This window comes from Mixophyes fleayi, chromosome 3 (assembly GCF_038048845.1).
Source record: "Mixophyes fleayi isolate aMixFle1 chromosome 3, aMixFle1.hap1, whole genome shotgun sequence".
NCBI classification, from domain to species: domain Eukaryota; kingdom Metazoa; phylum Chordata; class Amphibia; order Anura; family Limnodynastidae; genus Mixophyes; species Mixophyes fleayi.
The window spans coordinates 299734214-299759306 of NC_134404.1; the positions used below are offsets into that span (position 1 = coordinate 299734214).

General features: G+C 39.4%; 1 protein-coding gene across 3 annotated transcripts in view; it reads right to left on the reverse strand.

The window, feature by feature from the left end:
- The window catches only part of USP34 (ubiquitin specific peptidase 34), a 166672-nt gene extending 141807 nt beyond the window's left edge, over nt 1-24865 (reverse strand). For all 3 annotated transcript variants that reach the window (XM_075203870.1, XM_075203869.1, XM_075203868.1), the window contains exon 1: nt 24732-24865. In XM_075203870.1, the coding sequence (XP_075059971.1) occupies nt 24732-24774 (43 nt within the window). In that variant the 5' untranslated portion in view covers nt 24775-24865. The remainder of the gene's footprint in view (nt 1-24731) is intronic.
- Nucleotides 24866-25093: the final 228 nt, after the last annotated feature.

Sequence of the window (25093 nt, forward strand, 5' to 3'; positions counted from 1 at the left end):
CTCTTGTCAAAACAATTCTAGATGAATTTAATGAGGAAATATCTTAAATATCATGTCCAGAGAGAGGTTATTAATGGTTTATACGTCAAGCCCTGCACATTTGCTTCTCGCGCACCACCACCATTTCCACACCCACTGGCGAGATACACACATTGGAGAGCAGAAAAATTATAACTCAGGCTAGAACTCATTACAACACAACAAAATACAGCGCCGATAACTGATGTACACAAAAATTGGAAAGGTAATCCGTGGGGGTAATATAAACACTTGATTAAAAACGTAGATACAAATGAACCATAAAATAAACAAAATAAAATCAACACTGGCCAGCGGATAAGGATAGTACATCAAATGGAACCAATGAATAGGTATACCATATACTGGAGGTATAAAAAATATATAGATATAAACGTAACAATAGCTCTCTGATTGCAAATATGGGATCCCACAATGGAGAGTTGTTACTGTCCAGTAACCCAGTCACAATGCATAAAGTGGAGCCGGATTGATGGTACGAGTGTGGCCACACTGCTAGAACAAGATTAGTTGGTACCGATGATATAAGGAGCACCACTTATAAATCTCTGGCCCGTGAATCCCGGAGATAATGATGTCATAAATGCCACAAGTTAGATGTAAACTCTGTTGAACGGGAACATGTCCCTGAACTGCTGTGGCAGAAGATAATATAATATATTCCACAAGTAAGATGTATACACTTTTGAACCGGAGTCTGACCTTAGACTGCCGTGGCAGAAATCGCGCTACAGACCTGATCCCGATCTCAGTCCCGTATGGAAAGCTGTACGTGTGGTCTTCTCACAGCACGAAGCTCCGTAGAGTCTGTGGAGACACTGTAGCTGACTGATCCAATCCGATTGGGGAAATCTGAAGCGGTTACTGCAAGCGTGACACAGAGTGTAGATAATAAAACAACTTGAAGTGGTAATAATCTCGGGGAATTCACTAAACCAGAAGCCAGATGCATGAAACTGGGATGTCCAACGGCTCAGTGTGATCTCCAAGTCACCTGACGCGTTTCTTCACCTGCCTGGGTGATTTCATCAGAGGAAGTAATCGGCTTAGCTCCAATCCTTCTTTAAAAAGCCTGAATGCAATTAATCAATCCACAGCTGATTTCAGCTGTTTGGTTCAAACCTTTGAATTCTGCAAAATTGAAATTGTGCTGTAAGGACTTCCTCTTAGAACTCATTACAGCCCTAAAGAGGTGACAGTAAAAAGTAACCACCCTTATGGTTAAAAGGAAAATGTGTGGGAGTGAAGTATTCAAAATTTATCTGCAGAAAGATGCAACTTTGTCTGCACAGTAGAATGACCGTGACCCTGTTCGTTTCAGGACAAAGATGGGTATCCCATTATTCAACTGCAAAATCAGTCCAAGGTCTTACATTGTTGGGTTCTACATAGAATTGTGAATCCACATTCTCCACCCTGAATCTGGTGAACAGACAGACACCGCACTTGGATCACATGGACATTTGCACCAGTTTGATTGAATGCTAGTCACTGCCTTTGAACCGATTTTCAAAGGGCTTTTGAACAAAAACATGCCAGTTTTCCAATCAAATAAGTATATGTGAGTAGATGTAAATAGTTCTGTAAAGTCTGTGAATAATTAACTGGACAACATATTTAAAGATAAAGTTTAAAGTGAACAAATGTGAGGTTATGGAGTAAAGAAAGGAAATGTGCAATAGTATAGTAATGGGTGTATCAGGGAGTGCCAACAATAATTATATAACAAAGGTAAACCTTATCCTAACCCCTGATGAAGTTGTAGATTAAAATGTATATGTTGACTTCCAGCAACAAAGTCTTGTTTCAACGGAGTCCTGGAAAGAAAGGACTTTCTTAGCTACAATAATATCCGGATTTTGCTCTATGTAAACGGAGCTCTGGTTGGTTCTAGCATTCCCATCCCAACAACTGGTTATGTCCAAATAAGCTTATATGATATTTCAGTCAATGTATGAGATTGTATCTTCCTTACATTAAAATTTCAACAAACATTGCAATATGAGTTGGTGCCCTGATTATTTCAAGGTCTGCAAGTAGTGGTCATAAATTGAAGCACTGATAGTGGAAAGTCAGAGGTATAGACCCCAGTGGTTGGTGGCCACTGCAACACTGTATAGCGTTAGCAAAGAGGATGTACCCACTTGTGGAAATTATATATTATAACAAGCAGAAAAACATACCCGCAAACTAGAATCATCTCTACAGTCCAGCAGTCTGAAAGAGTGGAATTCATGCAACACAGGAATTCTGATAAGTCCGGCACGCAGGTAATGACCGACAACAGTTATACTACACGGTGTATCAGACAAAGTCTGATACACCTTGGAGGAATAAACAGTGATCAAGCTGCAGTTGAAGTCCAATATACAGGAATATATATATACTGGATAGGCAATAGCCAGGGTTCACAGCTGGAGTTTGATACACAGAAAACAAATAACCAATGACTGAACTCACTGCAAAATTCTGCTACTTCAGTACCAAGAAGTCAATGGTCAGATTCCCAGTTAATATCCGATTCAGAGGTGCAATTGGGCAATGGTCAGAGTTAAAAGCCAAAGTCTAATATTCAGGCAATATATAAGTCATAGCAGAGCTCACAGCAAAAGTCCAGCATTGATGTAAGGAATAATCAATGGTAATGTTCACAGTCAGTGTTCCATTCACAGGTAACAGTATAGCAACAGAGAACAAGCAAGGGTCTGACACACAGGAATCGAAGCAGCAATAAAGGAGTTCATAACTATGGTCTGAGACACAATTACAGGGTCAGTAGAACCTGATCCAAGGGACTCAATCTGGTAACTTCCAGGTACTTATAGACACAGATGAATACCAAATACCTGTGAGGACATCTTTCTTAATCAGGAAATTCTCTATTAACCTGTCCCATCCTGGAAACTAGTGTAACATAGTTATATGACATATACCTATTGGGAAGTCTTCTGTGGAGACTTGTTTTAACAATATAAGTAGCCCTATGCTGTTATACAGTACACGCACAGGAACTACTACTGTCATGGTTTGTGACAATAGCAATTGGCTGCCTGTGAAGCCCAAGTGACATTTTCATAACAGCTAAGCTGATCTACTATATTTTATAATGTAAGCAAAATAATAATTGTGCTCATTCCTTTCTTTCTCTGTATCGAATAGGTGTTTTTTATGTTGTGGGTGGATCCAGCAAAGATTTTCATGTAATTATATTATTATTGGTAAGATTTATGGTGATCGAATATAAGGTCCTGCATTTGTGATGGGAAATATGTATACATATTACACCATAAAAGAAACAATATCGAGCAATTTCTTGATGCAAGTACACTTACATGCAATGTGTGACGTCTAGTATGTGCTACGTTATTATAGTGTATTGAACACTACTGGCTTGAAAGAAATATAAATATGTCTCTCTATAATGCACTGGTCAGGCCTATTGTTAAACATTCAGTATAATTTTGGGCATCAGAAACACAAAAAAGATGTTCTGGAACTAAAGAGTGCAGAGAAGGACTAGTAAATAAATATATAGGGAAGATATCAGCTATGTCTATATCCATTGACAGTAGATATATTTAAGGAGGTATATGATTCACTGTTTATAAATATATTAAAAGGAGTATACAGAAAATTCAACATTCTGTTTAGTATCTGGATTCCACAGAAGACACATCACCACTTCTTTGTGGTTAGAAGGAAAAAGGACAGCCTGCAACACTACCCCAAATCAGTGCACTGCACCCATAAAGCAGCCTCACACCAAATCAATTCACTGATTTTGTGGCCTTACTCCAAATTGGTGCACTGCATTCTGTGGAAGGACCTTTAGGTTCCTCAGCATTAGTGGTAATAATGATATGTGAAGGAGTTAAAAATGTTGGTATTGCCTTAAAAATACATTCAGCATAATCAGCAGAAAAACCAGCTCCAGCCTTAACCTATCTCAAAGACCCTGGATGGAGGTCTAGGACAGGAGAGAATGTATGGTGACATTGGGAGTGCTGGCGCCAGCGAAAGTTGATAAGAAACCATAAAAGTTACACAAAGAGAACTATCTAGCTTTGTCAGAAGATTTATATTTACTCAGGAAAATATCAATCATGTGCTTCTATCCTATAACCAGATCAAACGCTTTTTCACGCATAAATGTAACCCACTAAAAAAACGAGCACAGCTCAGTATCCATCTTGACATTGGCATGTCTTGTGTCTTGATTACTGATCCCCTGGTTAACCAGCATCTTATCTCACGGATATCTGAAGGGACTTGATAAAGGAGAGGTAAATTACCCTAACATTACGTGGGGGCTCGTCCGGGATCTCGGACAACCTATACAGATGACAAACAACGCTTGCAACATCAGCTAGTATCATGGACAGCTCAAATCCGTACGGTGAGTAAATTCAGCTGTGATTTTTCCACTGATTTACTCTCTGTCCAGTATTCTTGCTGTGTATCTAAAAGCTGTTCATCTGTATATGGTAAGAGATTTCCTGAACCCAGTTATCTGTTTGATAGCATAAAATGCGCTACCTATATGGTTGAATCTAATACATATCAAAAGTACTCACGATTGAACTTTAATAATTCATTTGGTTATTGCTCAGACTGTTCATGTGCTGTTATACTTAGAAAGTATTCTGGTGATACTGTTCCTACACTGGGAGCTGTAATTGATAGAACTGTTTTTGGATGTGTTGTGGATGCAAAGCAATATTATTGCACAGTAAATGTGCATTTAAATAAGGATATATTGCAGCAAAATACAGGGTATTTTTGGTCTCAGGTGTTACTATATTGCCAGTTAACCACTTACCCCTTGAGGGGAATCCTATCTGTCTGTACAGTATAAAGAAATTACCACTTGGCTTACGTAATGAAATTGTAAAAGAACATCCTGCTGATTATGAAATAAGAAAGCAAAAATGGTTACAGCTGCAACAGAGAGATTGTTCTGATTGTTTGTTTTCTGGTTATATTTCTTTGTATAGTATGCAAATATATTTCAAACGAAATAAAAGAAATTTAGAGGTTTTTGAACTGTGGCATTGAGGTATAATTCTCTGTAAAATACAGATAACTGCTATAAGAGTGCATGCAGTAAAGCAACCCAACAGTACAGTATATTCAGAGATTGATCAATTTTGAATAAATGGGTGCACATGCTAGCAAGGTTGTTGGGTTTATAAAACCCACAGAGGTACTAGAATACACAGAAGGGAAAAAAAATCTATAAAAAGGTATAAAACAAATATTTGACAGAGCAGGTTTCCCACTAGAGGGCACACTAGATTCAGAAAAATGGAAAAGGTTTCAAAACACCAATAAAGCATGGATAAGCAGAAAAGGACATGCAGATGTGGTTAACATGTGATATACAGTATCATTAGAGGCAGAAGATGAGAAAAGGAAAAGGAGAGGATGCACACATAGGTACAGGACTATTAGACATGCCACCACCTTATGTGGACCCTACAGCTCCGCTCGCAGTGACCAGACAATAGACCAGATACACCACCAGTACCTCAACAGGCAGGTCACATAGTACAGTTAGCAGCACAAGAGGGGCATCCACAATTAGGAACGGATTCAGTGACCTCAGTAGATACAGGTAACACTCCACCAATCAGGCAGCAAACTCCGAGTCACATCCACCCTTAGTCTGTTAATGCTGAAGATTATTTCCCCGATAGACAGTGTTTGCAATGTGGAAGATGTGTTCCAGGAGACTATGAGGAATGTCCATTTTGTGATAATCAGGTAGAATCTGATGCGTCTTCTTGTACAGATAATTCTTGCAGGAAAAAGGAAAATGTTTCCAAGATACCAAGGATGCTAAGCCAATTGGAAGACGATAATACCAGTCCACCCAGAGAAATGGAGTCTGGGGTGAGAAGGAGAAAATCACCGGAAAAGCAGGTATTGCATGCTCACACTAATATGTATCTAGTCAGAATACAAAAGGGTGCCTAACCCAAATTTTGATGCCAATACTGCCGAAGGTGCTAATAATAGGAGACACTTACCAAACCCAGAAGAGACCTATTCACCCTGATATAAATCTGATATGCATACAATTATACAGGAAGCACCAGATCCTAGGAAAAGTCCAGCCGCATTTTCTGCCTATTTAACCAGAATATGTAGAATCCCTGTTTGATAGACCTGCAACAAGTATGCACACCGTTATTTGGGGTAGGAGTGATGACTCAAATAATGGGGTTAACAGCAAAAGCACCAGAAGTTGACAGGAGGGCTATTACTCATCCTGCACCCCCTGTAGAAGAAAAAAATACGTATAACAGTGTTCTTGAATTTCTAGCCAGAGTACAATGGTGGTGTCATGAACAAAAGATAAAACCAACAGCAGCAGCACCAGACATAACACAGAGAAATGATTCAGTAAGGATGCATTTGGATAAATTAACTACCAGACAAAATTATGATGGTTTTTCTACAGAAACCCCAGATGGTCTAAGAATGATGAAGATAAAGTTATTGAATGGTTTAAAGAACGAGGTAAGAAGCCAACTCTTTTCAGTCAGACCTGAGGCATTGTCTATGAAAATGTCATATTTGCTACAGGTACAAGGACTGGAGGACCAGGAAGCAGAAAAAAGGGAAAAGAAGGCCCAAAAGACTCCTCAGGTAACTGTACACCTGGTACAGGGAAAAGGAACATGGCAAGTAAGGCAGCAGCCCAAAGGAACAGAAACAATAAGTGCAAGACAAAGGAATCAAGGTGAGGACATGACTGGCAGATGTTTTTGGTGTAAATTACCAGGTCACTGGAAGGAGGACTGCAGGAAATACAAGAAAAATGGCAGCAGCAGCAAAGAGAAACCAGCGTTCCCCAGGGCACCATAAGCAGTAATCAATGAAGATATGGCTTCCCGTTGTCAACGCCTTGTTCAGTTCTTGTAAACACCTCTGAAGAAGGTAAACTGCCTGAAACTACTGTGCAAATTACACTGCCCACTGGTCAACAATTGGACTGCCTAATTGACACGGGGAAAAGCCAAACAGTATTGAGACAAGATCAAGTACCACAAGCATTAGTGACCTCAGATTATCTAAAAGCATCAGGGTTGACAGATAGGAGCAGCAGTACAGGTGTTTCTTACACAACCAAGTGAAAAAACATCTCAAGATGAGGCACCACTACCACAGTGGCTGAAGGATGTACCTGAGAAAAAATGGTCAAAGGGAAAAACTGATGTGGGACTGTTAAAGGTTGCCCCGACACATGTTATACTAAAATCTAACACTAACAATATGTGTGTTAAACAATATCCTTTGACTTTGTTACAGAATAAAGCAATCACAAAACAATTACAAGAATACTAAGGCAAAGGTATAGTAAAGAAATGTCAATCAACTTTTAACACACCTTTATTCCCAGTCAAGAAAAGAGAACAGGAAGCAGGAGGAGCCCCCAAATTCAGGTTAATTTACGATCTCAGAGAAATAAATAAATGACTGGTTGTGAATACACCCATTGTCCCAAACCCACATACCTTGCTAAACCAAATTCCTGTTACATCAATGTGGTTTACAGTTATAGATCTAGCAAATGCTTTATTTTCTGTACCAATAACAAATGATTCACAGAAAATGCTGGCTTTTACACAATACTGTTGGATCAGATTGCCCCAGGGAGGGGTCACTAGTCCTTCAGAATTCTCTGAAGCAATGTTAACTGTCTTACAAGGTTGGTTACCACAATATCCTGAAACTACCCAACTATTGCAGTATGTTGATGACATGATAGCTGCTGATAGTGAACAACATTGTAAAGAAATAATTCCCATGACTCTACTGAGGGGTGAGAAGAGCATGTGCTGAGCCCTGTTTGGAGGAGCCCATCACATGCTCTTCTGACCCATGGAGATCAGCAGCAGCGTCATGGGCTGTGCTTTTTCTTCTCTGCCTGGCTGGTTGAAAGGCTTTTTCTTGTGATTTCAATGTTGCTTTCAGTCTGCTGTCTTTCTCCCTCCCTGCACCACACATTCAAGTTGCTGTTCCTCCCTGTTCCCAGCACACATTCTCCCAGTCTGATACTCCACTGTAATTAAACACTCCACTTTTTCAAATGTGACAAATGGTCCATGGTCAGTTTAGGTTTGGGTGGGCCAAGTGACCTAGGGACTTTACTTTACTAATTAAAGCCCACCCAAACCTACCCTGTCCCTGTGAAAGGCGGACTTATTCAACACAATTGGGTTGAGTATTCATGTAGAGTATCGTTCCACTTAAGTTTACACGCCTTTGCAGAAGTGGGAACACGCGGTCTGTAAAATCTCATTCCCAAACACACCTGAAGAGGAAAGTGCTTTCCTCTAATGAAGTTAACTGGGAAGAATATTGATCTTCATATCTCCCTGTGTGAACTAGCCCATAAAAGAGACAATGGCCATATTTATGAAGTCTGAGTGAATTATAGTTATCAACAGTTAATTATATCTTATTAGCAAACCTATTGTTTGCCAATTATTTACTTAATTATTATTTGACTATCTAATTGTATTACTATTACTAAGAACTATTAGTGGAGATAAGTATTTCATTTCTTTTTTTTTTTTTAAATCTATGGTTTCATCATAACAGAGTATTTTTTTTTTTTAAACATAAAAGTTAAAAAAGTGTTATTATAACTTTTAATGTTTTTATTTTTTTCAAATGTATTTTCATCAAAATACGGCAGGGAAATTGAATTTAGAAATATTGTTGAGGCTTTTTTTTTTTTTATGAGGGATATTTGTGCTAAATTTTTGTGACAAACTTAGAAACTGGTGTGAGATTTAACTACCAAGGCTTTTCTCACCCCAGTGTTGAGCCTATTTTGGCTGGTCACATTCCAAGATCAATAATTTTTTTATGCAGTACCCACACAAATTAAACCTTGTTTCTTTTTAACTCTGAAGACTTTATTCAGAAAATAACTTTATTTTGCTTATACCCTCTGACACAGCAAAGAAAATCTACCCAAAATTGAAATAACAAAATAAATATATATATATATATATATATATATATATATATATATATATATATATATATATATATATATATATAGTGTTTTTATTGAAATTGTAAGAGAACTAAAAGCAAACTTGTGAATTTTATTTTTGTAAATGCCCACCAATAAATATGTTGTGGTTCTTGCTTTAGCATCACTCCACTCTTACAAAATAGCAAAAGCAGGATTATACATACATACATACATACATACATGTTTTCATAATAAAATCTGCACTTAAAAATTATGTTTATGGAGCGGCTTTGCGAGTTTGTATAGTCTTGAATGAAATACATAAGAGGTGTAGGAATATGGGTAGCCTATTTTTAAAAATGCTTTCTGTAGTGTAGGGTGTTTTTGTCTGGTGTTGACCAGACAATATCTAAGGGGGCAGATTCACTTGTTACTCAGTATTTTTTTTTCACTTTTTATGCCAGGGTTTCTCAACTTTGTTGTATTACATACCCCTTTCAGGAAAAAGGGTACCATCCAGCACTGCACACACGAGTCAAAGATAAATGCTTTAATCAGAGGGAGAGATTCCGTTGAATATTACTTTGAAAGATTGAGAGAAATCTTGGCAAAACAATTTTCCTTTTGGTAAAACTGACACTGAACTCCAAAGGAACACAGACATAGCCTTATAGGCTACTAAAACACACTGCTTATTACTGTAACACATGCATTTTGCTTTTGTCTGAAAGCTGTAACAGCTGCTATATTAGTAGAAGCCTCTGCTAATATTGTTTTAGGATATATGCTCACTATTGCAGTTTCTCATGCATGTGAGCTTGTTCTCAAAAACAACACGCAATAACTTTCAGCCGCAATGCTTGCCAAGCGTGAGCTTTTATTCTTCTCTTCCCCATCGCCAAATGTACTTATTTTTTAATCACTAATACCTTCTCCAGATAAGCAGGTAGAACATGATTGCATTCAAGTTGGGCAGCACAGTGGCCTAGTGGTCAGCACTTCTGCCTCACAGCACTAGGGTCATGAGTTCGATTCCCGACCATGGCCTTATCTGTGTGGCGTTTGTATGTTCTCCCTGTGTTTGCGTGGGTTTCCTCCGGGTGCTCCGGTCTCCTCCCACACTCCAAAAACATACCGGTAGGTTAATTGGCTGTTATCAAAAATTGACCCTAGTCTCTCCCTGTCTGTCTGTCTGTCTGTGAGTGTGTGTGAGTGTGTCTATATTAGGCAATTTAGACTGTAAGCTCCAATGGGGCAGGGACTGATGGGAGTGAGTTCTCTGTACAGCGCTGCGGAATTAGTGGCGTTATATAAATATATGATGATTCAAGTTCTCTCTTCTTAGGCTGAGAACACACTACAGGAAATTTCTCCCAATGCGGTATCGTTAGGGAATTTACAAACGACTGAAGTCTGGATCAGCAAGCTGATTCTATAGACGCTTGATACCATCTTTACACAATTTACTGCCCGAACTGTGATTTTCGTCTGTCGTAACAAACATCTCAAAAGTTTGTGACTCAGTACACACTGTACAGATATATAGGTCGTCGCAGCAGAAATATGCTCAATAAATTTAAATAAAGGGCTGAACTTCTTATTAAGTGTTACTTGCGCTTACATGTACACGTTTATAATAAAAAAAAAAATATACACACATATATATATAAATAAGACCATGTGCTAGCAGGCAAAAGTATGGGTAGATAATACAGATTTGTAGAAAGACATGTTACATCAGTAAAATGAGGCTTTGAGAATATGTATTTTCCCGTGTGCTACAGTGTTGTATACACATCTTGCAAGCATCCAGGAACACATATGTCATATGGAACATGTAAAAAAGGTTCATTATTGATCCGCCATTAAAAAAATCACTATTTCCAGTTGCTTAACGTGTTTGACCGCGCACCATGTGGGAGACGCAGACATCATAACTTTAAATATACACGCCCAGAAAAGCGTCGCTGGTGGAGGAATTATCGGCAGATTGTTGGGGAGATGGTCGGGAGTACATATACACTGCAGGATTGGAAGACATTATTCCATCATTGAACGAGATTGTTTGTTCAAATGAAATAATACAATGTGCTTTGGAACTATAATTGTTCATCGTTGGAGTGTGCACACTAATGCAATATTGGGCCGAATGGTCGTTTATCGCGTGACCCAAGACCCAGCCTTACTTCAAGGACAGATTTTAAAGAGACAAACAAAATCTGAATGTTTGCTTTGTTGATGGTTCTTGCCTAAGAAATTACACAAGTGCTTTTGTCTCTAGTTATGCCATCTGTTCCCAGTATGAAGTAGTCAGCTCTGGCATATGCCTGTGTGCTTACAAAATGTAATATTTTCATTGACTCCAGGTATGCCTTTGGTGCTGTTCATCACTACAGACAGTGCTGGAAACAATGGGTGCTTTAGGGGGTCCTACAAAACCAAAAATAGTCCTTAAGTAAATCAATTACTAGATGCCGTCATGTTACACTCTCAGATAGCCACCACCAATGGCATAGCTCACATCTCTCTTATGGATGTCTCATGAGGAAACAAGTTGGAAATAAATTCTAAGAAAGCAGGATTTTCTGTGATTTTGCAAAACACTACATATTTTATTTACGACACATCCCAGTTATCTTGCCATTGTAATAGTATTTTGCAAGCCCAAAAGTGAGAGCTGCAAAGAGGCATTTTGGATGTTTCCTGCAAACGAATAACCTCAGGAAATTACTAGATGCTCATCTGGTGGCTCCAAAGGTCTTGCTCTAGCATCTTGGTCACTTGCATCATGAGCGAAGGAGGGAGGATTACTACTTTGAACCATAATTAATTTGCACCCAGAAAGCAACAGTATTGTCAGAGCACAAAATCAGCCAGCAACTGCTCACTTACTTTAACTTACATGGAAAACTCTTTTACTGCCTCCCAGGCATGCTTGCCCACCCTCCCGAACTTCTTAACCCAGTAATTCATTCTTCCACTTTCTCTACCTCTTCTTTTCTCACCTCCAAACAACGGGTAGGAGATAGGAGAGGGATACCCTCTGGTATCACACACACTACACTGTTGCTCTGTGCCACTGACTGGCTGAGAGCAACAGCATGAAGAGACCCTTCCACTATCCACTACTTGTATATGAGGTAAAAAGTGGGAGGAGAAGAGATGATCAATTTATTTAGGGGGGGTGCGTGTCACAGGACAGGTAATGTGGCAAATAGAGAACGCTAAATAAAAACTAAAAACACACTTTTCCAAAGCATATGCAGGGTCCAACTGGCTTACAGTCACCCGACGCAATGCCTAAAGCCCTAATGAGCAGGAGATCCATTAGGAACAGAAAGTAATATTTTTGAAGCGTTTAGTCCAGACTATCATCATCTGTATCTTTTTCTGCTCTTGACCTGCAACTAACCGATAAGTTTATATTGGACCTATGTCAGGCACTAATAACAAGTCTTTTCACTCAGTCCTCTGAGAAACTCAAGGTAAGAACCGATCATACCTCTCATCTTGCCGACTCTCTGGTATATTTCCCTGTAACATATACTCTGTGCTCATTAAGATACAGAGGTCATGTGCGTTCTTTACTTTCTCAAAGTTTTTATAAACTTCTCATTTAATGAATTTGGTTTGCTCACTACCTCCTTCAGCTCTAACCACATCTCTCCCTCTCACCACAGTACTCAGTCACTAAAATCCTACATATTTCAAATATTACATAGCACCATCCACGGTCTTACAGCTTTTTATTACACAATTTACTTATTTAAACAAGCAATACCTGAACTGCTCTACAAACACACACAAAAACAGTCTTTGTGCTTCTGTAATTGAAACATAAGACCCCATATTTATACCATTTTATATAAAACCAAACATCCATTTGTTATGGTTATGGCAAAAATACTTTGCATAAAACTATCAAAATTATTTAGCATGGATAACTGAATACTTAAATTTAAGGATTGAAGAATCACAATATAGAACACATAATGCTGGGTACACACTGCAGGATTTTCAGACGATTATTGGGCCAAACGATAAAGGACTGTTCGGTCCGATATCGCATTAGTGTAAACGCTGCAATGATGAGTGATTATTGTTCCAAAGCACATGGTATTGTTTCATTTGATTTTTAAACTGGACAAATAATGTTATTCAATTATGGAACAATGTCATTCCAATTTTGCACTGTGTATGCATTCAAGATCAGCAGTGTCCATAGATCTCCATGGAGTGTACAGAGTCAATCTTTTCAGCCAATGTTTATGACATGTAAATCATATAAAATATATATATAGTGTGTACACATGAATCGGCATGCTGATCAGGACCTTTTAAATCATTGGTAAAATCGCTAAGGATATTGCACCGGGAGAAATTTTCTGTAGTGTGTATCCAGCCTTACCCAGAGTCCGGTGTTCAACCCAATCCAGATATCTGCCACCGTGCAGCGCTGCTCTCTTCATTTCTGCAGGCAGTGTGCCATCAACTGTAAACTTGCAGTATGTTAAAAAATATTTAAAAGCAAGTTTCCCCGATATCTGCCATGGTCTGAGGGTACTTTCCTAGTTGCTGCAAAGGTTGGCTTTTACCATACTGGCAGTGTCTATCGGCAGGCAGGAATGGGAGAGCAGTGTCAGACTGGTGTGCAGTGTTGTCCCCTGCACCATTTTCCAGGTTCCTTCACCTGGCTGTTTTCACTAGCCACCCGGTTCTCAGAGACCAACAGAGTCCTATTATAAAAGAACAAACCATTGTTTCTATTATAAGAGGCACTATGTGAGCACTACAGCTAGCAGTGTGTGTTAGACCACTGACCACCAGTCCTGGCAGGTGTGGGCAATAACCTTCAACATTTTTCATTAATATTAGAAAGTATTACTATAGCTGCCCCCACCTGTGTGAAAGCACACCCTTAAAAGTTGTGAGAACACAACTGTTGGCTGCCTAGCAGCTGAAACTCCCATCACTCACCACTATAGCAATCCAGCAAACTTAAAGTTTTGGAGTGGACTAGTTAAACACAATAGAAATGCTGTGGCAGGAGTCATTAAGAAAAAGTGGCCATAAATTCCTCACAGCGATGTGAAAGACTGATATTGAATTATAAGAAACATGTTGTAGTTATTGCAGCCAAAGGTGGCACAATCATTAAATGTTAGGGGAAAAATAGTTTATACAGTACCAGTTGGAGTCTGATGGTAAGGGTCAAAATAAATGAGATTTATATTGAACAGAGTTGACCGTAATAAAGCCTGGCTGTGTACAATCAGCTGAAAAATTATACTGTTAATTGGTTTAATTTAACTACAGTACAATTACTTTTTCACACATTGCCAGTTGGTGATGAATATATATATGAATTAAATAAATTAAATAAAAAAAAAAAAAATGCTATTCAGACAGGCTCACTTTTATCTTATATGAGATTATATCTAAATATCTGAAAACATTTAGTGTTGGATACATTAGCATCATCATCAGTGTGACAAATATGCAATAATAGAGGAAATCAGAATGGGGACAAATACGTTTTCACTGTACTGTATAGGTGCTGTATTTAAGAAAAAGACCTATCAATGAAGAATGGGAGACCATCACAAACAAGGATTGAAACTATAACCAACAATAATCAAAACCTCATAACAGATTATTATTATCTTTCATTTATAAGGCGCCACAAAGAGTCCACAGCATCGTACATGACATATACAGAAGACTGTGACCCATGACACAACATGATACATAAAGAACAAAACATGAACAAAAAATGCAAAAACACAAGCAAAAACACATACACACAGGTAACATGGTAATGCAAATCAAATTATATCTGGGACAATGTGTGAAAGTGATGGTAGAAATCAGCGAGAAGAAGACAGAAGCTTAAGAAAACAGGGAATACAGGGATATCGAAGCAGGCCAAGAGGTACAGAGGGTGATGGAATAGTAGAAGGACCACACAAGGAAAGAGGGCCCTGCGCCCGAGAGCTTACATCCTAAAGGAAAGAGGAGACACAAATAGGGTGGTACTAACTGGGGAGAGAGCCGGGACAAGGGAGCTAGGAGGACTGATAGCCTTGAATAAATAAATGAGTATTACGGGCACGCTTGAAGCCTTTGAGGGAAGATGCTAACCTGATGGAACGTGGAAGATCATTCCACAGCTGGAGAGCAGCCCAGGCAAAGTCCTGGAGACGGGAGTGAGAATAGGTGATCAGTGAAGTAATGAGGCGGCAGTCACAGGCAGAGCGGTGGGGGCGGCTAGGAGTGGAGATAGAGATGAGATTGGAGATGTAGGGAGGGGAGGAATGATTAAGGAGGGAGACAGCAGAGATAGAGCGGGGGAGAGAAAAATGAGGTGGGCAGCAGCATTGTGGATAGACTTAAGAAAGTCAAGGTGGGCAGGGAGGGGGGAGAGGGAGGGTAAGAAGGTACTGCTGGGAGATGTCATGACGTATAGACTCAATCTTGTAGGTGAAGTGGGTAGCAAAGTCGACAGCAGAGAGCATGGGGGGCAGTGGGAGAGGGGGAGTGGAGAGGAGGGAGTTGAAGGTGGCAAAAAGGCGACGGGGGTTGGATGATTGGGAAGAAATGAGAGCTTTAAAGAAGGATTGTTTAGAGAGCAATAGGGCCTAACTGTAGGAGGCAAGTATGAACTTGAAGTGGAGCATCAGAGCGTTACTTTCTCCAGAGCCTTTCTGCACTGCGGGAGCATTTTTGAAGATAGCGGGTAAGTTTTCAGTGCCACAGTTGCAGCGGGGACAGACAAAGCTTGATGGTGACAGCCGTCGCGACAGAGTCAAGTGCAGTGGTAAGAGTGCGATTATAAATGGAGATAGCCTCATCGGGGAAAGAAAGAGTGGTGATGGGGGAGAGGAGCAAGCCCAGGGAGGAGGAGAAAGTGGTAGAATCAACTGTGTCAAGATTACGCCTGGTGAGAATAACCTTGGGGGATGGGGACGGTGAGAGGGGTGGAGAGATGCTAAAAGAGAGAAGATGGTGGCCCAAGAGAGGAAAAGGTGAATTAATGAGGTTGAAGACAGTACCGAGGCATGAAAAAACCAGATCATGGGAGTGGCCACTGCGGTTGGAGGAAGAGGAGGTCCATTGAGAGAGACCAAGGGAGGAGGTGAGGGAGAGAAGTTTTGAGGCACCAGGGTCTAAGGGATTGTCTATAGCTCTATTACAGTCCCCCAAGATGAGGGAAGGAAGGTCAGAGGAGATAAAGTGAGGGAGCCAGTTGGGAAAGTGAACAAGGAATTGAGAGAAAGGACCAGGAGGACGGTAGATAACAGCAACACGGAGGTGGACTGGGTGGAATAGGCGGATAGAGAGTACCTCAAAGGAGGAAAAAGAGAGGGAGGGTTAAGGGGGAAGAGCCCGAAAAGCAGGAGGAGAGAAGTATGCCGACCCCACCACCTTGCGGGTCCCCAGATCTGGGTGTGTGGGAAAAGGACAAGCCCCTGATAGCCAGGTTTCAGTGATAGCAAGCAGGTTGAAGGATCTAGAGATAAAGGGATCATGGAGAGGTCAATTTGTTGCAGACTGACCTGGCATTCCAGAGACCACAGGGTAGAGGAAGAAAGGGAAGAGGAGAGATGTGGATGAGATTGTTGGGGTTGCTCGACTGCAAGGGTGAGTATGATATGGAGCGAGGGGCATGGCACGGAGAGAGGGTTGGAATTGGACGAGAAGCAGAAATAAGAGGGGACTTCGTCAGCAGACAGGAGACGAGGGGCAGGGGAGCAAGAGGTGGGGGAGGAGTGGAGATGGGACAGATAAGGGTGTTTATTAAAGGCAGAGGCAGAAGGTAGGAGTGACGTGAGGGAATAGATTTCCTAGGGAGAAAGAGAGGGGGGTGGTTGGTAGGAACAGACTGACGCTGAGAGAAGAGCAGTGAAGGGGACAAGAGGGAAAGGGTGCGAGTGGGGAAAAGGAGGAGAGAGGGAAAGATGGTTGAGAGGGCAGCAAGTCAGATCAGGGGCACATAGGCACAGAAAAGAAGAGAGGAGTGAAATAGGGAGGGGGAAGGGAAAGGGGGAGTGAGGAGGAGGAAGAATATGGAAAGGTTGGACAGAGGAAGCAGGGGGATAGATGGAAAGGAGCAAATTATGCAAAAGCTAGAGAAGGTGTTGAATAGACAATTGAAAGTAATACATAAATCAGGACCGGCAAGGGCTTCCAAGTGAAGTGAGGAAATGGTGAGAACAGGAAAGGTGAGTAAAGCGAGAGAGTGCAGTGGTAAAAAGAGAGAAAAGATGAGCCAGGGAATAGGAAGCAGTACAGACAGTAAAGATACCAGATGCGTGTGTTTAGAAAAACAGATTATACAGTGACATAAGGCATGATTGGAAGGCAATTGTAGAACATAAGGCATAATACAAGGTGCAGTGAGCTGGTTATGTAAGTCCACAGATCAAAATGGAGCCAGTTAAAAGTCCAAGCTAAGTGGAGCAACAGTGCGGTGAGAGGTGGGAATACAAGCAGCATAAGTGGAATCCACAAGTCATGTTAAAACTGCAGCCAGCCAAAATAAGTGTGAGAAACAGGTCAGCAAGGAGTGTCCAGGCAGTTGACAATGCAGGTGGTGGAGGAAATCAGAGCTCACAGTTGAATGTGGAACGTTGTCCTCATATAGCAGTGTTTGCAGGTAAAAGGTTCCCCTCTTGTATATCACTTACTATACTAACTAAATTAGTTAATACACTTGTAAAAATCCGCACTTAGATGAAACCTCACTAGCTAACAGCCTCACAGGCTTAAATAGCCTTAGACTGCTGTTTAAAAAGGATCAAATAGCGATGTGACCACTTTTATGAATTAACCGCCACTAATCACACACTACAAACAAAGTAATACAATTCTTAAACAAACAAATAGCAGTTAACCATACCATATCACTAAAAGACTGCACATATGATCCTTTAACAGATAGCTTGTACAGTAGCTGAGTTTTTCAATACCACCATGTTCATTATTTTTAAGTAACTTAGATAAAATACAAAAAGCAGCAACATGAAACCTTAGATGACTAATGTCACCCACTGGTATGAACAATGTCAATCCATATTTCACACACTATCAGGTTTCCCTTCTTTTTGTCAGGCTAGCTTCTGCTTTTCTTCACCACACTTTAACCTCTTCACCTTCTTTCTCAAAAATAGCCTCAGACATCCCTTGCCTGTGACAAACAGAACTTTGTAAACCTTTGCCAAATGTGTTATGAAAATACACTTGTGAACAGCGTACAAAGTACAATTAAAATAGATACCTGTATAAAAGTCCAGAACACAAAACCACATCAACCTATGGAAACTATATGCTGTTCACTCCTTTCAGTGATTGTACTTAAATAACCTCAAAATCCTAATTTATACATACATCATGTAGTTGAAATGAAATGCTCAACCTTCCAATTTCTCTGCAGTTCTTTTTAAATCTTCAATTATCTTTAAACAGGTCATGTTTTGTGCGTTTCTTTACACATGCACAGTTGACTATATTTCCTCACATACCGCAATCTTCAAAACATGCACAACTGGGGTACCTAAGGAGAAGACTGAGGAACTGGTTGAGCATTGCCGTTTTTTTCCAGTTTCATTTAGAAGTTATATGCCTAATAATCACCATTCAGTACATAGGACTTCTTTCTTCGAGAGATGAACAAGCCATGCAGTCAGCACCAGCTGTGCAGTGCCCTCTTCAACTTTCCCCATTGCAGAATGATGCACAGTTCTTTTTTATTTCTTTGCCAAGATGGAAAGTTAGGTTGGTAGTACATACATAGCCTTTCTTTTCCCCACACACACCCATGTGGAGAAGTCAATCAGAATAAACAGACAACAATTACAATAACCAAATTCAAATAGACTTACACAAATAATTGAACAGATTAGAATATGAATTTCATAAAAGCTACATCCTACTTATTTTAAACACTTCAAATTGTGTTCATCATTCTGCTTTATGTAGTCACTAAAACTTCATTAAATACTGAGGCCAAGAGCATGTGGGTAATAAAAATAACTCCTTCAAGACCAGATATCTTTCATCCTACAGAAATGTATTTTTACACCTCAGATAGCATAAATGGATATCATATGTGTACTTTAATTAGAGACTCAGTCTATACATTGCATGTTTGTATTTTCCCACATTTCTTTCATTATTTTTCAACCCATAAGGAGAACAGTAAATCAAAGAGCTCCACTTAATCTTTGCGACTTCTATTCATGGCTTGTTTGTCACAGTGCAAACTCCATTGGAGTGATACATAAGGCTGGGTACACACTATACAGTGTTTTCAGACGATTATTGGGCCAATAACCCGATAAACAAGTGTCTAGCCCGATATCGCATTAGTGTGTACACTGCAACAATGAACGAGGATTGCTCCAAAGCACATAATATCGTTCCATCCGATTTTTAAAATGGACTAACAATTTTGTTCATTGATAGAACAATGTTGTTCCAATGTTGTATATGCACTCACAATCAGGATCTCCATAGAGTTTTCAGAGTCATGATTTTTTCAGCCGACTGTTATATCTAGTGTGTACACATCAATCGGCACTTTTTTTTTTCCCAGTCATTGGTAAAATTGCTATAGATAACACATCGAGAGAATATTTCTGTAGTTTGTACCCAGCCTAAGCCTGGATCAATATAAAAAAAAAAAAAAAAAAAAAAGTACAGCAATATAATATCCGCAAAACAATGTTTTCATTGCAATGGGTTGTACAGTAAATGCATAGTTCTAAAAATGTACCCAAAATCTCCAGAGGTAAAGATCTGTAGAGTATTCTACTCTACCTCACAAAAGTGTCTTTAGCTTCAAGATACAGAATGGCACTTACCCTTTATATCATTGTGTTCAGTGTTTCTTTTGCCGTGATTCTCTATGCGTAAAACAAATTATGTTTTAAGATAATTTGACAATATGTACATTGATTGTCTGCCAAGATGCATGTAATCTTCTATAAACACATGAGAAAGTGTCTCTTTCTACAAAACTGCTTTATCTCGTTGTTTGACATGAAACAAAATATGCAAGTGCAAAACTTCAGAAACAAAGACTTTTCTGTGAAACAAAATAATATTCAAAAAAGTTAATGTTTCATTCACTCAAGTATTTGCTAGGCTACTTTATCACATAGAGCTAACTTTTCATTATTTTTACTCTGTTCCAAGGTTAACCTTGACTACTAAGCTTTAGTGTGGCCTCCAAGAGTAAACACTACTCTTACTCAAGCTGACATCTGCTGTATTTGGAGGCAAGGTTGCCATTGGGCCCTAATGGAAACACATTACTTGTCATACTGGCATTTGTGAAGAATACAATTCTAGGTATATTGCACATGATTCCTATCCTACTAAAACCTCAAACTCTGGAAAATTAGTTGTCCTTGCCCAGGCACAATTGTATAAATACCATGCGTACTTGCTCACACTGTACACAAGGTGTTAAGGGGTAGAAATTGCATTATTATAGATATGTTGTCAAACATCCTCTCCCACCAGTTGTTTCACTTCTGAGAAACTCATGAAATCAGAATTTATTTAAGGCTAGAACTACACCAGGGGGAATGTGCAGGCAAATCGGAATATATAGTGGCACTATATAAATAAATGGTGATGATGATGATATGTCTGGGCATTATTATCATAAAATGTTTTATTGCCACTTTTAGAAACAGTGCCTCACAGAATCAACAAGTCTTTCATATAAATGTCTGTGCAAGACCCAATCATAGACCGCTGTAAGTTAACAGACATGTTCATCAGGACACTTGACAGAAGTACCTAGCAATTGTATTCTAGAATGGCAGGCATGACTGTCAGTGAGCACTTTTGTCACATTTTGCATGCACAGCCAGTGGTATCATTCAAACAGGTGTATAAAGCATCCACAGGACCTTGCAGAGACGTAAAAGAAAGATCTATAAAATCGATACAGGAAACAATACTATAATATTATAAAGATTAGACTTCTACTACTTGTTATTAATGATCAGGGTGTTATAAAATGGTCATTGCAGGAAACTTTACAAATAGCAACATACTGCCCTTCAATGGGCTTCAAAAATGTTTTACGCTTAAACACCAGTTTTATCTGCTCTGCCTTCTACATAAATGGCTGAGTATATTGGCATTTACAAAATAATTTAGCTTTATAGGAATCAGCATTCCTTAATTAAATCCATCTTTCGCATATTGTAATCACTTAATGCAAAAGTGGAACTTGACCCCAATGCCACCTGCGATGCTTTGTTTATTTAGCTGGGAAAGAATTCACAATGATTTAGGAAAGTGGTTCCCAAACTGGGTGCCGCAGGCTCCCTTGGGTACCGTGGCATTTTCACAGGAGTGCCGCGGCCAGGGCCGGAGGTAAGCAAGGCAGGGGTAATTATTTTGGCTGAAGGGTGCCTTAAAAAATTATGGAGATCCTAAGGGTGCCTCGAACTGAGACTTAGGGCTAGATTTACTAAGCTGCGGGTTTGAAAAAGTGGGGATGTTGCCTATAGCAACCAATCAGATTCTAGCTGTCATTTTGTAGAATGTACTAAATAAATGAAAGCTAGAATCTGATTGGTTGCTATAGGCAACATCCCCACTTTTTCAAACCAGCAGCTTAGTAAATCTAGCCCTTAGGCCGAGTACACACTACAGTGTATTCAGAGGATTAACGGGTCAATCAAATGATAAGCATCCATTCAGCCCGATATCGCATTAGTGTGTATACTGTAACGATGAACGATTACCGTTCCAAAGCACATCATATTGTTTCATTTGATTGTTAAACTGGACTAAAGGTCGTTCAACAATAGAATGATGTCATTTTAATTCTGCAAATAACATTGCTCATTGCAGCTTGTAGCATATTACATTGTTACTGCTGGCTTGCTTACAGGAGCCGCTATCTTGCAAAGACTGCAGCATTTCTGCAAGCATATATTAACAGTCAGGCTCCATTATTAACGCTATATAAAGCCAAGTAGCCGCCATTTACAGTAAATTTCTATGCCTGGTGGGCATGGAAGACTGATTACACTGATCATTCTCACTGCTATGACTCATGCCCATCAGCAGGTCCAGAATCCTTTGAAAATACGGGATTGGTCATAGTTCAATATTACAGACATTTTTAAGAGCACCTATCTTGTAGGGTAAATATTCATAATAAAGCCTATCAATTTGCTAGGAACTAATGACAACACAGTCATTTGTTCTTAGTGAAATGATAACTCAGTTTATCATGAACACTGTCTCAGTCCCAAAATGTCTGCCACCATGGTGTTTAATATAAAGACATACAGAAAAGTAAATGTAATATAAAACGCAGAGGTGGCACACAACATAGGCTGTAGAAGTTTGTCATGTTTTATCATGAAATATCTTAAGTATAAAAATACAACATCAGGGAGGCATAAATTATAACAGGTGTAACTGACATGGTAGCATATAAGATATGGAAGCACATATTATAAATATAAAGAACAAAACTGCATGGCAATAAAATAAAATTATGAAGATGGCCATCCCTTGAAACATGAAATCCCACCATATAAAGTTTTATGTCCATTCACTGGCATCATCTCAGAGGCCAACATGAAGATATGAAGAAATGGTAGCACTAAATATCACTATTAGTGCATGACAAAAGTGATAAACAGTCTAATTAATTCAACAGAAAATAACTGCACAATCAAGCAGTAGCAGGTGTTTTGGAAAAGTTTCATAAATCAGAAAAAAAAACCAGGTTATATCTGCCATTTATTCATACCACCTATGTAGGTATCTATGGGATTTTCAGGTTACTGACACCATCTGGCACCTAAAACACACCGCAACACTCCAGTTATAATGAAATGAATGCAAAATGTGGTAACCTGTCATATGCACAGAAAATGTAGTTTAAAAATAATAAAAAATTGGGTCTCACCAATGTAAATAAAGTAAAATTAAGCCAGTTAAATCCTATGCCTCAGCATTGCACACACTGATTTTACTACACAGACTAACAAAAGTATCATTGCCAAATATAATTTACTACACATTTAAACTGGATTAGACCTGTAATTAGCACATAGGCCAACAAAGCAAAGCCTAGCAAAGAGTCCATCACCTGAAGTGGTTAAAGATAAGTCAGTGTCAACAGTACAATAACAATGCATCCATTTTTATAGAGTCTATCCATTCCCCAAAACAGTGTACTCATGCCTAGTGGCTTATTGCACTACAATATTATATTACATAGCTCCAAGAATTATACCAAGACATGTTGCTATTTATGATGTTCCAACTACAATGAATTTTGTAAAAACGCAAACAATTTTCCACATGAAGCGTCCAGGTCAATAATATACGCAAAAAATAGCAAAATATGACACAGTTAAAAGGAAAAACACAACATGTTAAATTACTTTTCAAATATCTTTACTGGAAAAGGAAAAAGTATAGAAAATATATTACTCCCATAATTAGAAGTAGAAATGGCAAAGACGGGTTACACATACCAGCAAAGTATAACATTTAATAAACAAAGTCTTTATTTACAAAACAAAAAATATTAAGTGCAAATGGGGATAGATAGATATATATATATATATATATATATATATATATATATATATATATATATATATTTTACACACACATTACACACACAAAAAAAGGAAACAATTTGATTATTTTAACCTGTTGAGTGAGAGAAAGAACTAAAGCCAGGGGTACATTTTGTTCAACTAGCAAAATAAGTTTTTTTATTTACATATCCTTAAAGCAACCAGAGGTCTCTGTAGGTTGCTAACCATGTACTCTGTGCCCACACCTTGATGACCAGTAATTTCAGATGACAAGTTGGTAAAAAAAACAACAACTTCAATAATATGATTCATACAGGCCTGAAAACCAAGCACTTCTAATTCTATAACCTTGAGTGCAGCATGATGCACTCAAACATGTCATAGAACTACTACTACTACATAAAAAGACAAATATATTTGCAGTGGGAAATTCATTGCTAGCAAATGACTTTATGAACTGTAAGCTTCAACACAATTAAAGCTCTGAATATAAAGACAAGCACCTTGCACTATTATTATAGGTGCACTGCAATATGAGCTAATGCATCCAAGTGACAAATGAGGCTGTAGTGAATTAATTATTAATATTCTAGCAAAACTGTTTCAGCATTAAAAACACAAAACCTAATGAATAGAAACTACTAACTGGGATTAAAATACAGCTGCTCCATATAGAGGCAAAGACAAATAATTTCTTTCACTTGCCATTTAAATTTTAGAGGCCTTCAACAACAAAAAAATCTAGATGTAACCGGCTGATAATGCCATAGCGTGGTATGGTATCATATGACATACACCCATCTAAACATCTTCAACAGCATGGTGACTGGACAGCACTGAAACAAGCCCTTAAAGTGGACCTGTCATGGAAGGATCTGACTGCAAACAAGCTGAAAGATGCAGCTGCAGATGGCTGTCTGGTTGCCCTCCATGACAGGTGAGGTTATTCTGGCTGTCCTGAAACACAGCCCGAGGCCTGCAGCTCTATAGGCCCTGTGTCACTTCTCCATCCAAATGACGGGTTCTTTACATCAGGAGCATGAAGCAAAGGCCTCCAAAATCCACCCCCGTGTCTTTCTCGTGTCCCTCCCCCACTCGTGACTTACTCTCATTTAACACCTCCACCAGGTCTGCACAGATTTCACACATCGTTCATGAAGGGGCCGCGTCCTGAGCATGGATATGGCGCGGCTTGCGGCCCCGTCAGCCGGTGTATGCAGGGTTGCTGCAAGGCCCGGGGACGTGTAGTGTGATGAGGAGTGAGGACTGGACTTCGGTTGGCGGTTAGGGAGAAGGCTGGATGGAAATAGGACGATGTAAAATAAACAGAAATGAGTTTCCCCCAAAGGTGACTGTGGCGGCGACAAGCAGAGTCACTCACTGCCTCAACCGAACCATCATCATCACCACAGCCGCCGCCATTTTGGTTGGGGACGCACAGTTCAGCTCGGCTGTTTCCGGAAGCGGT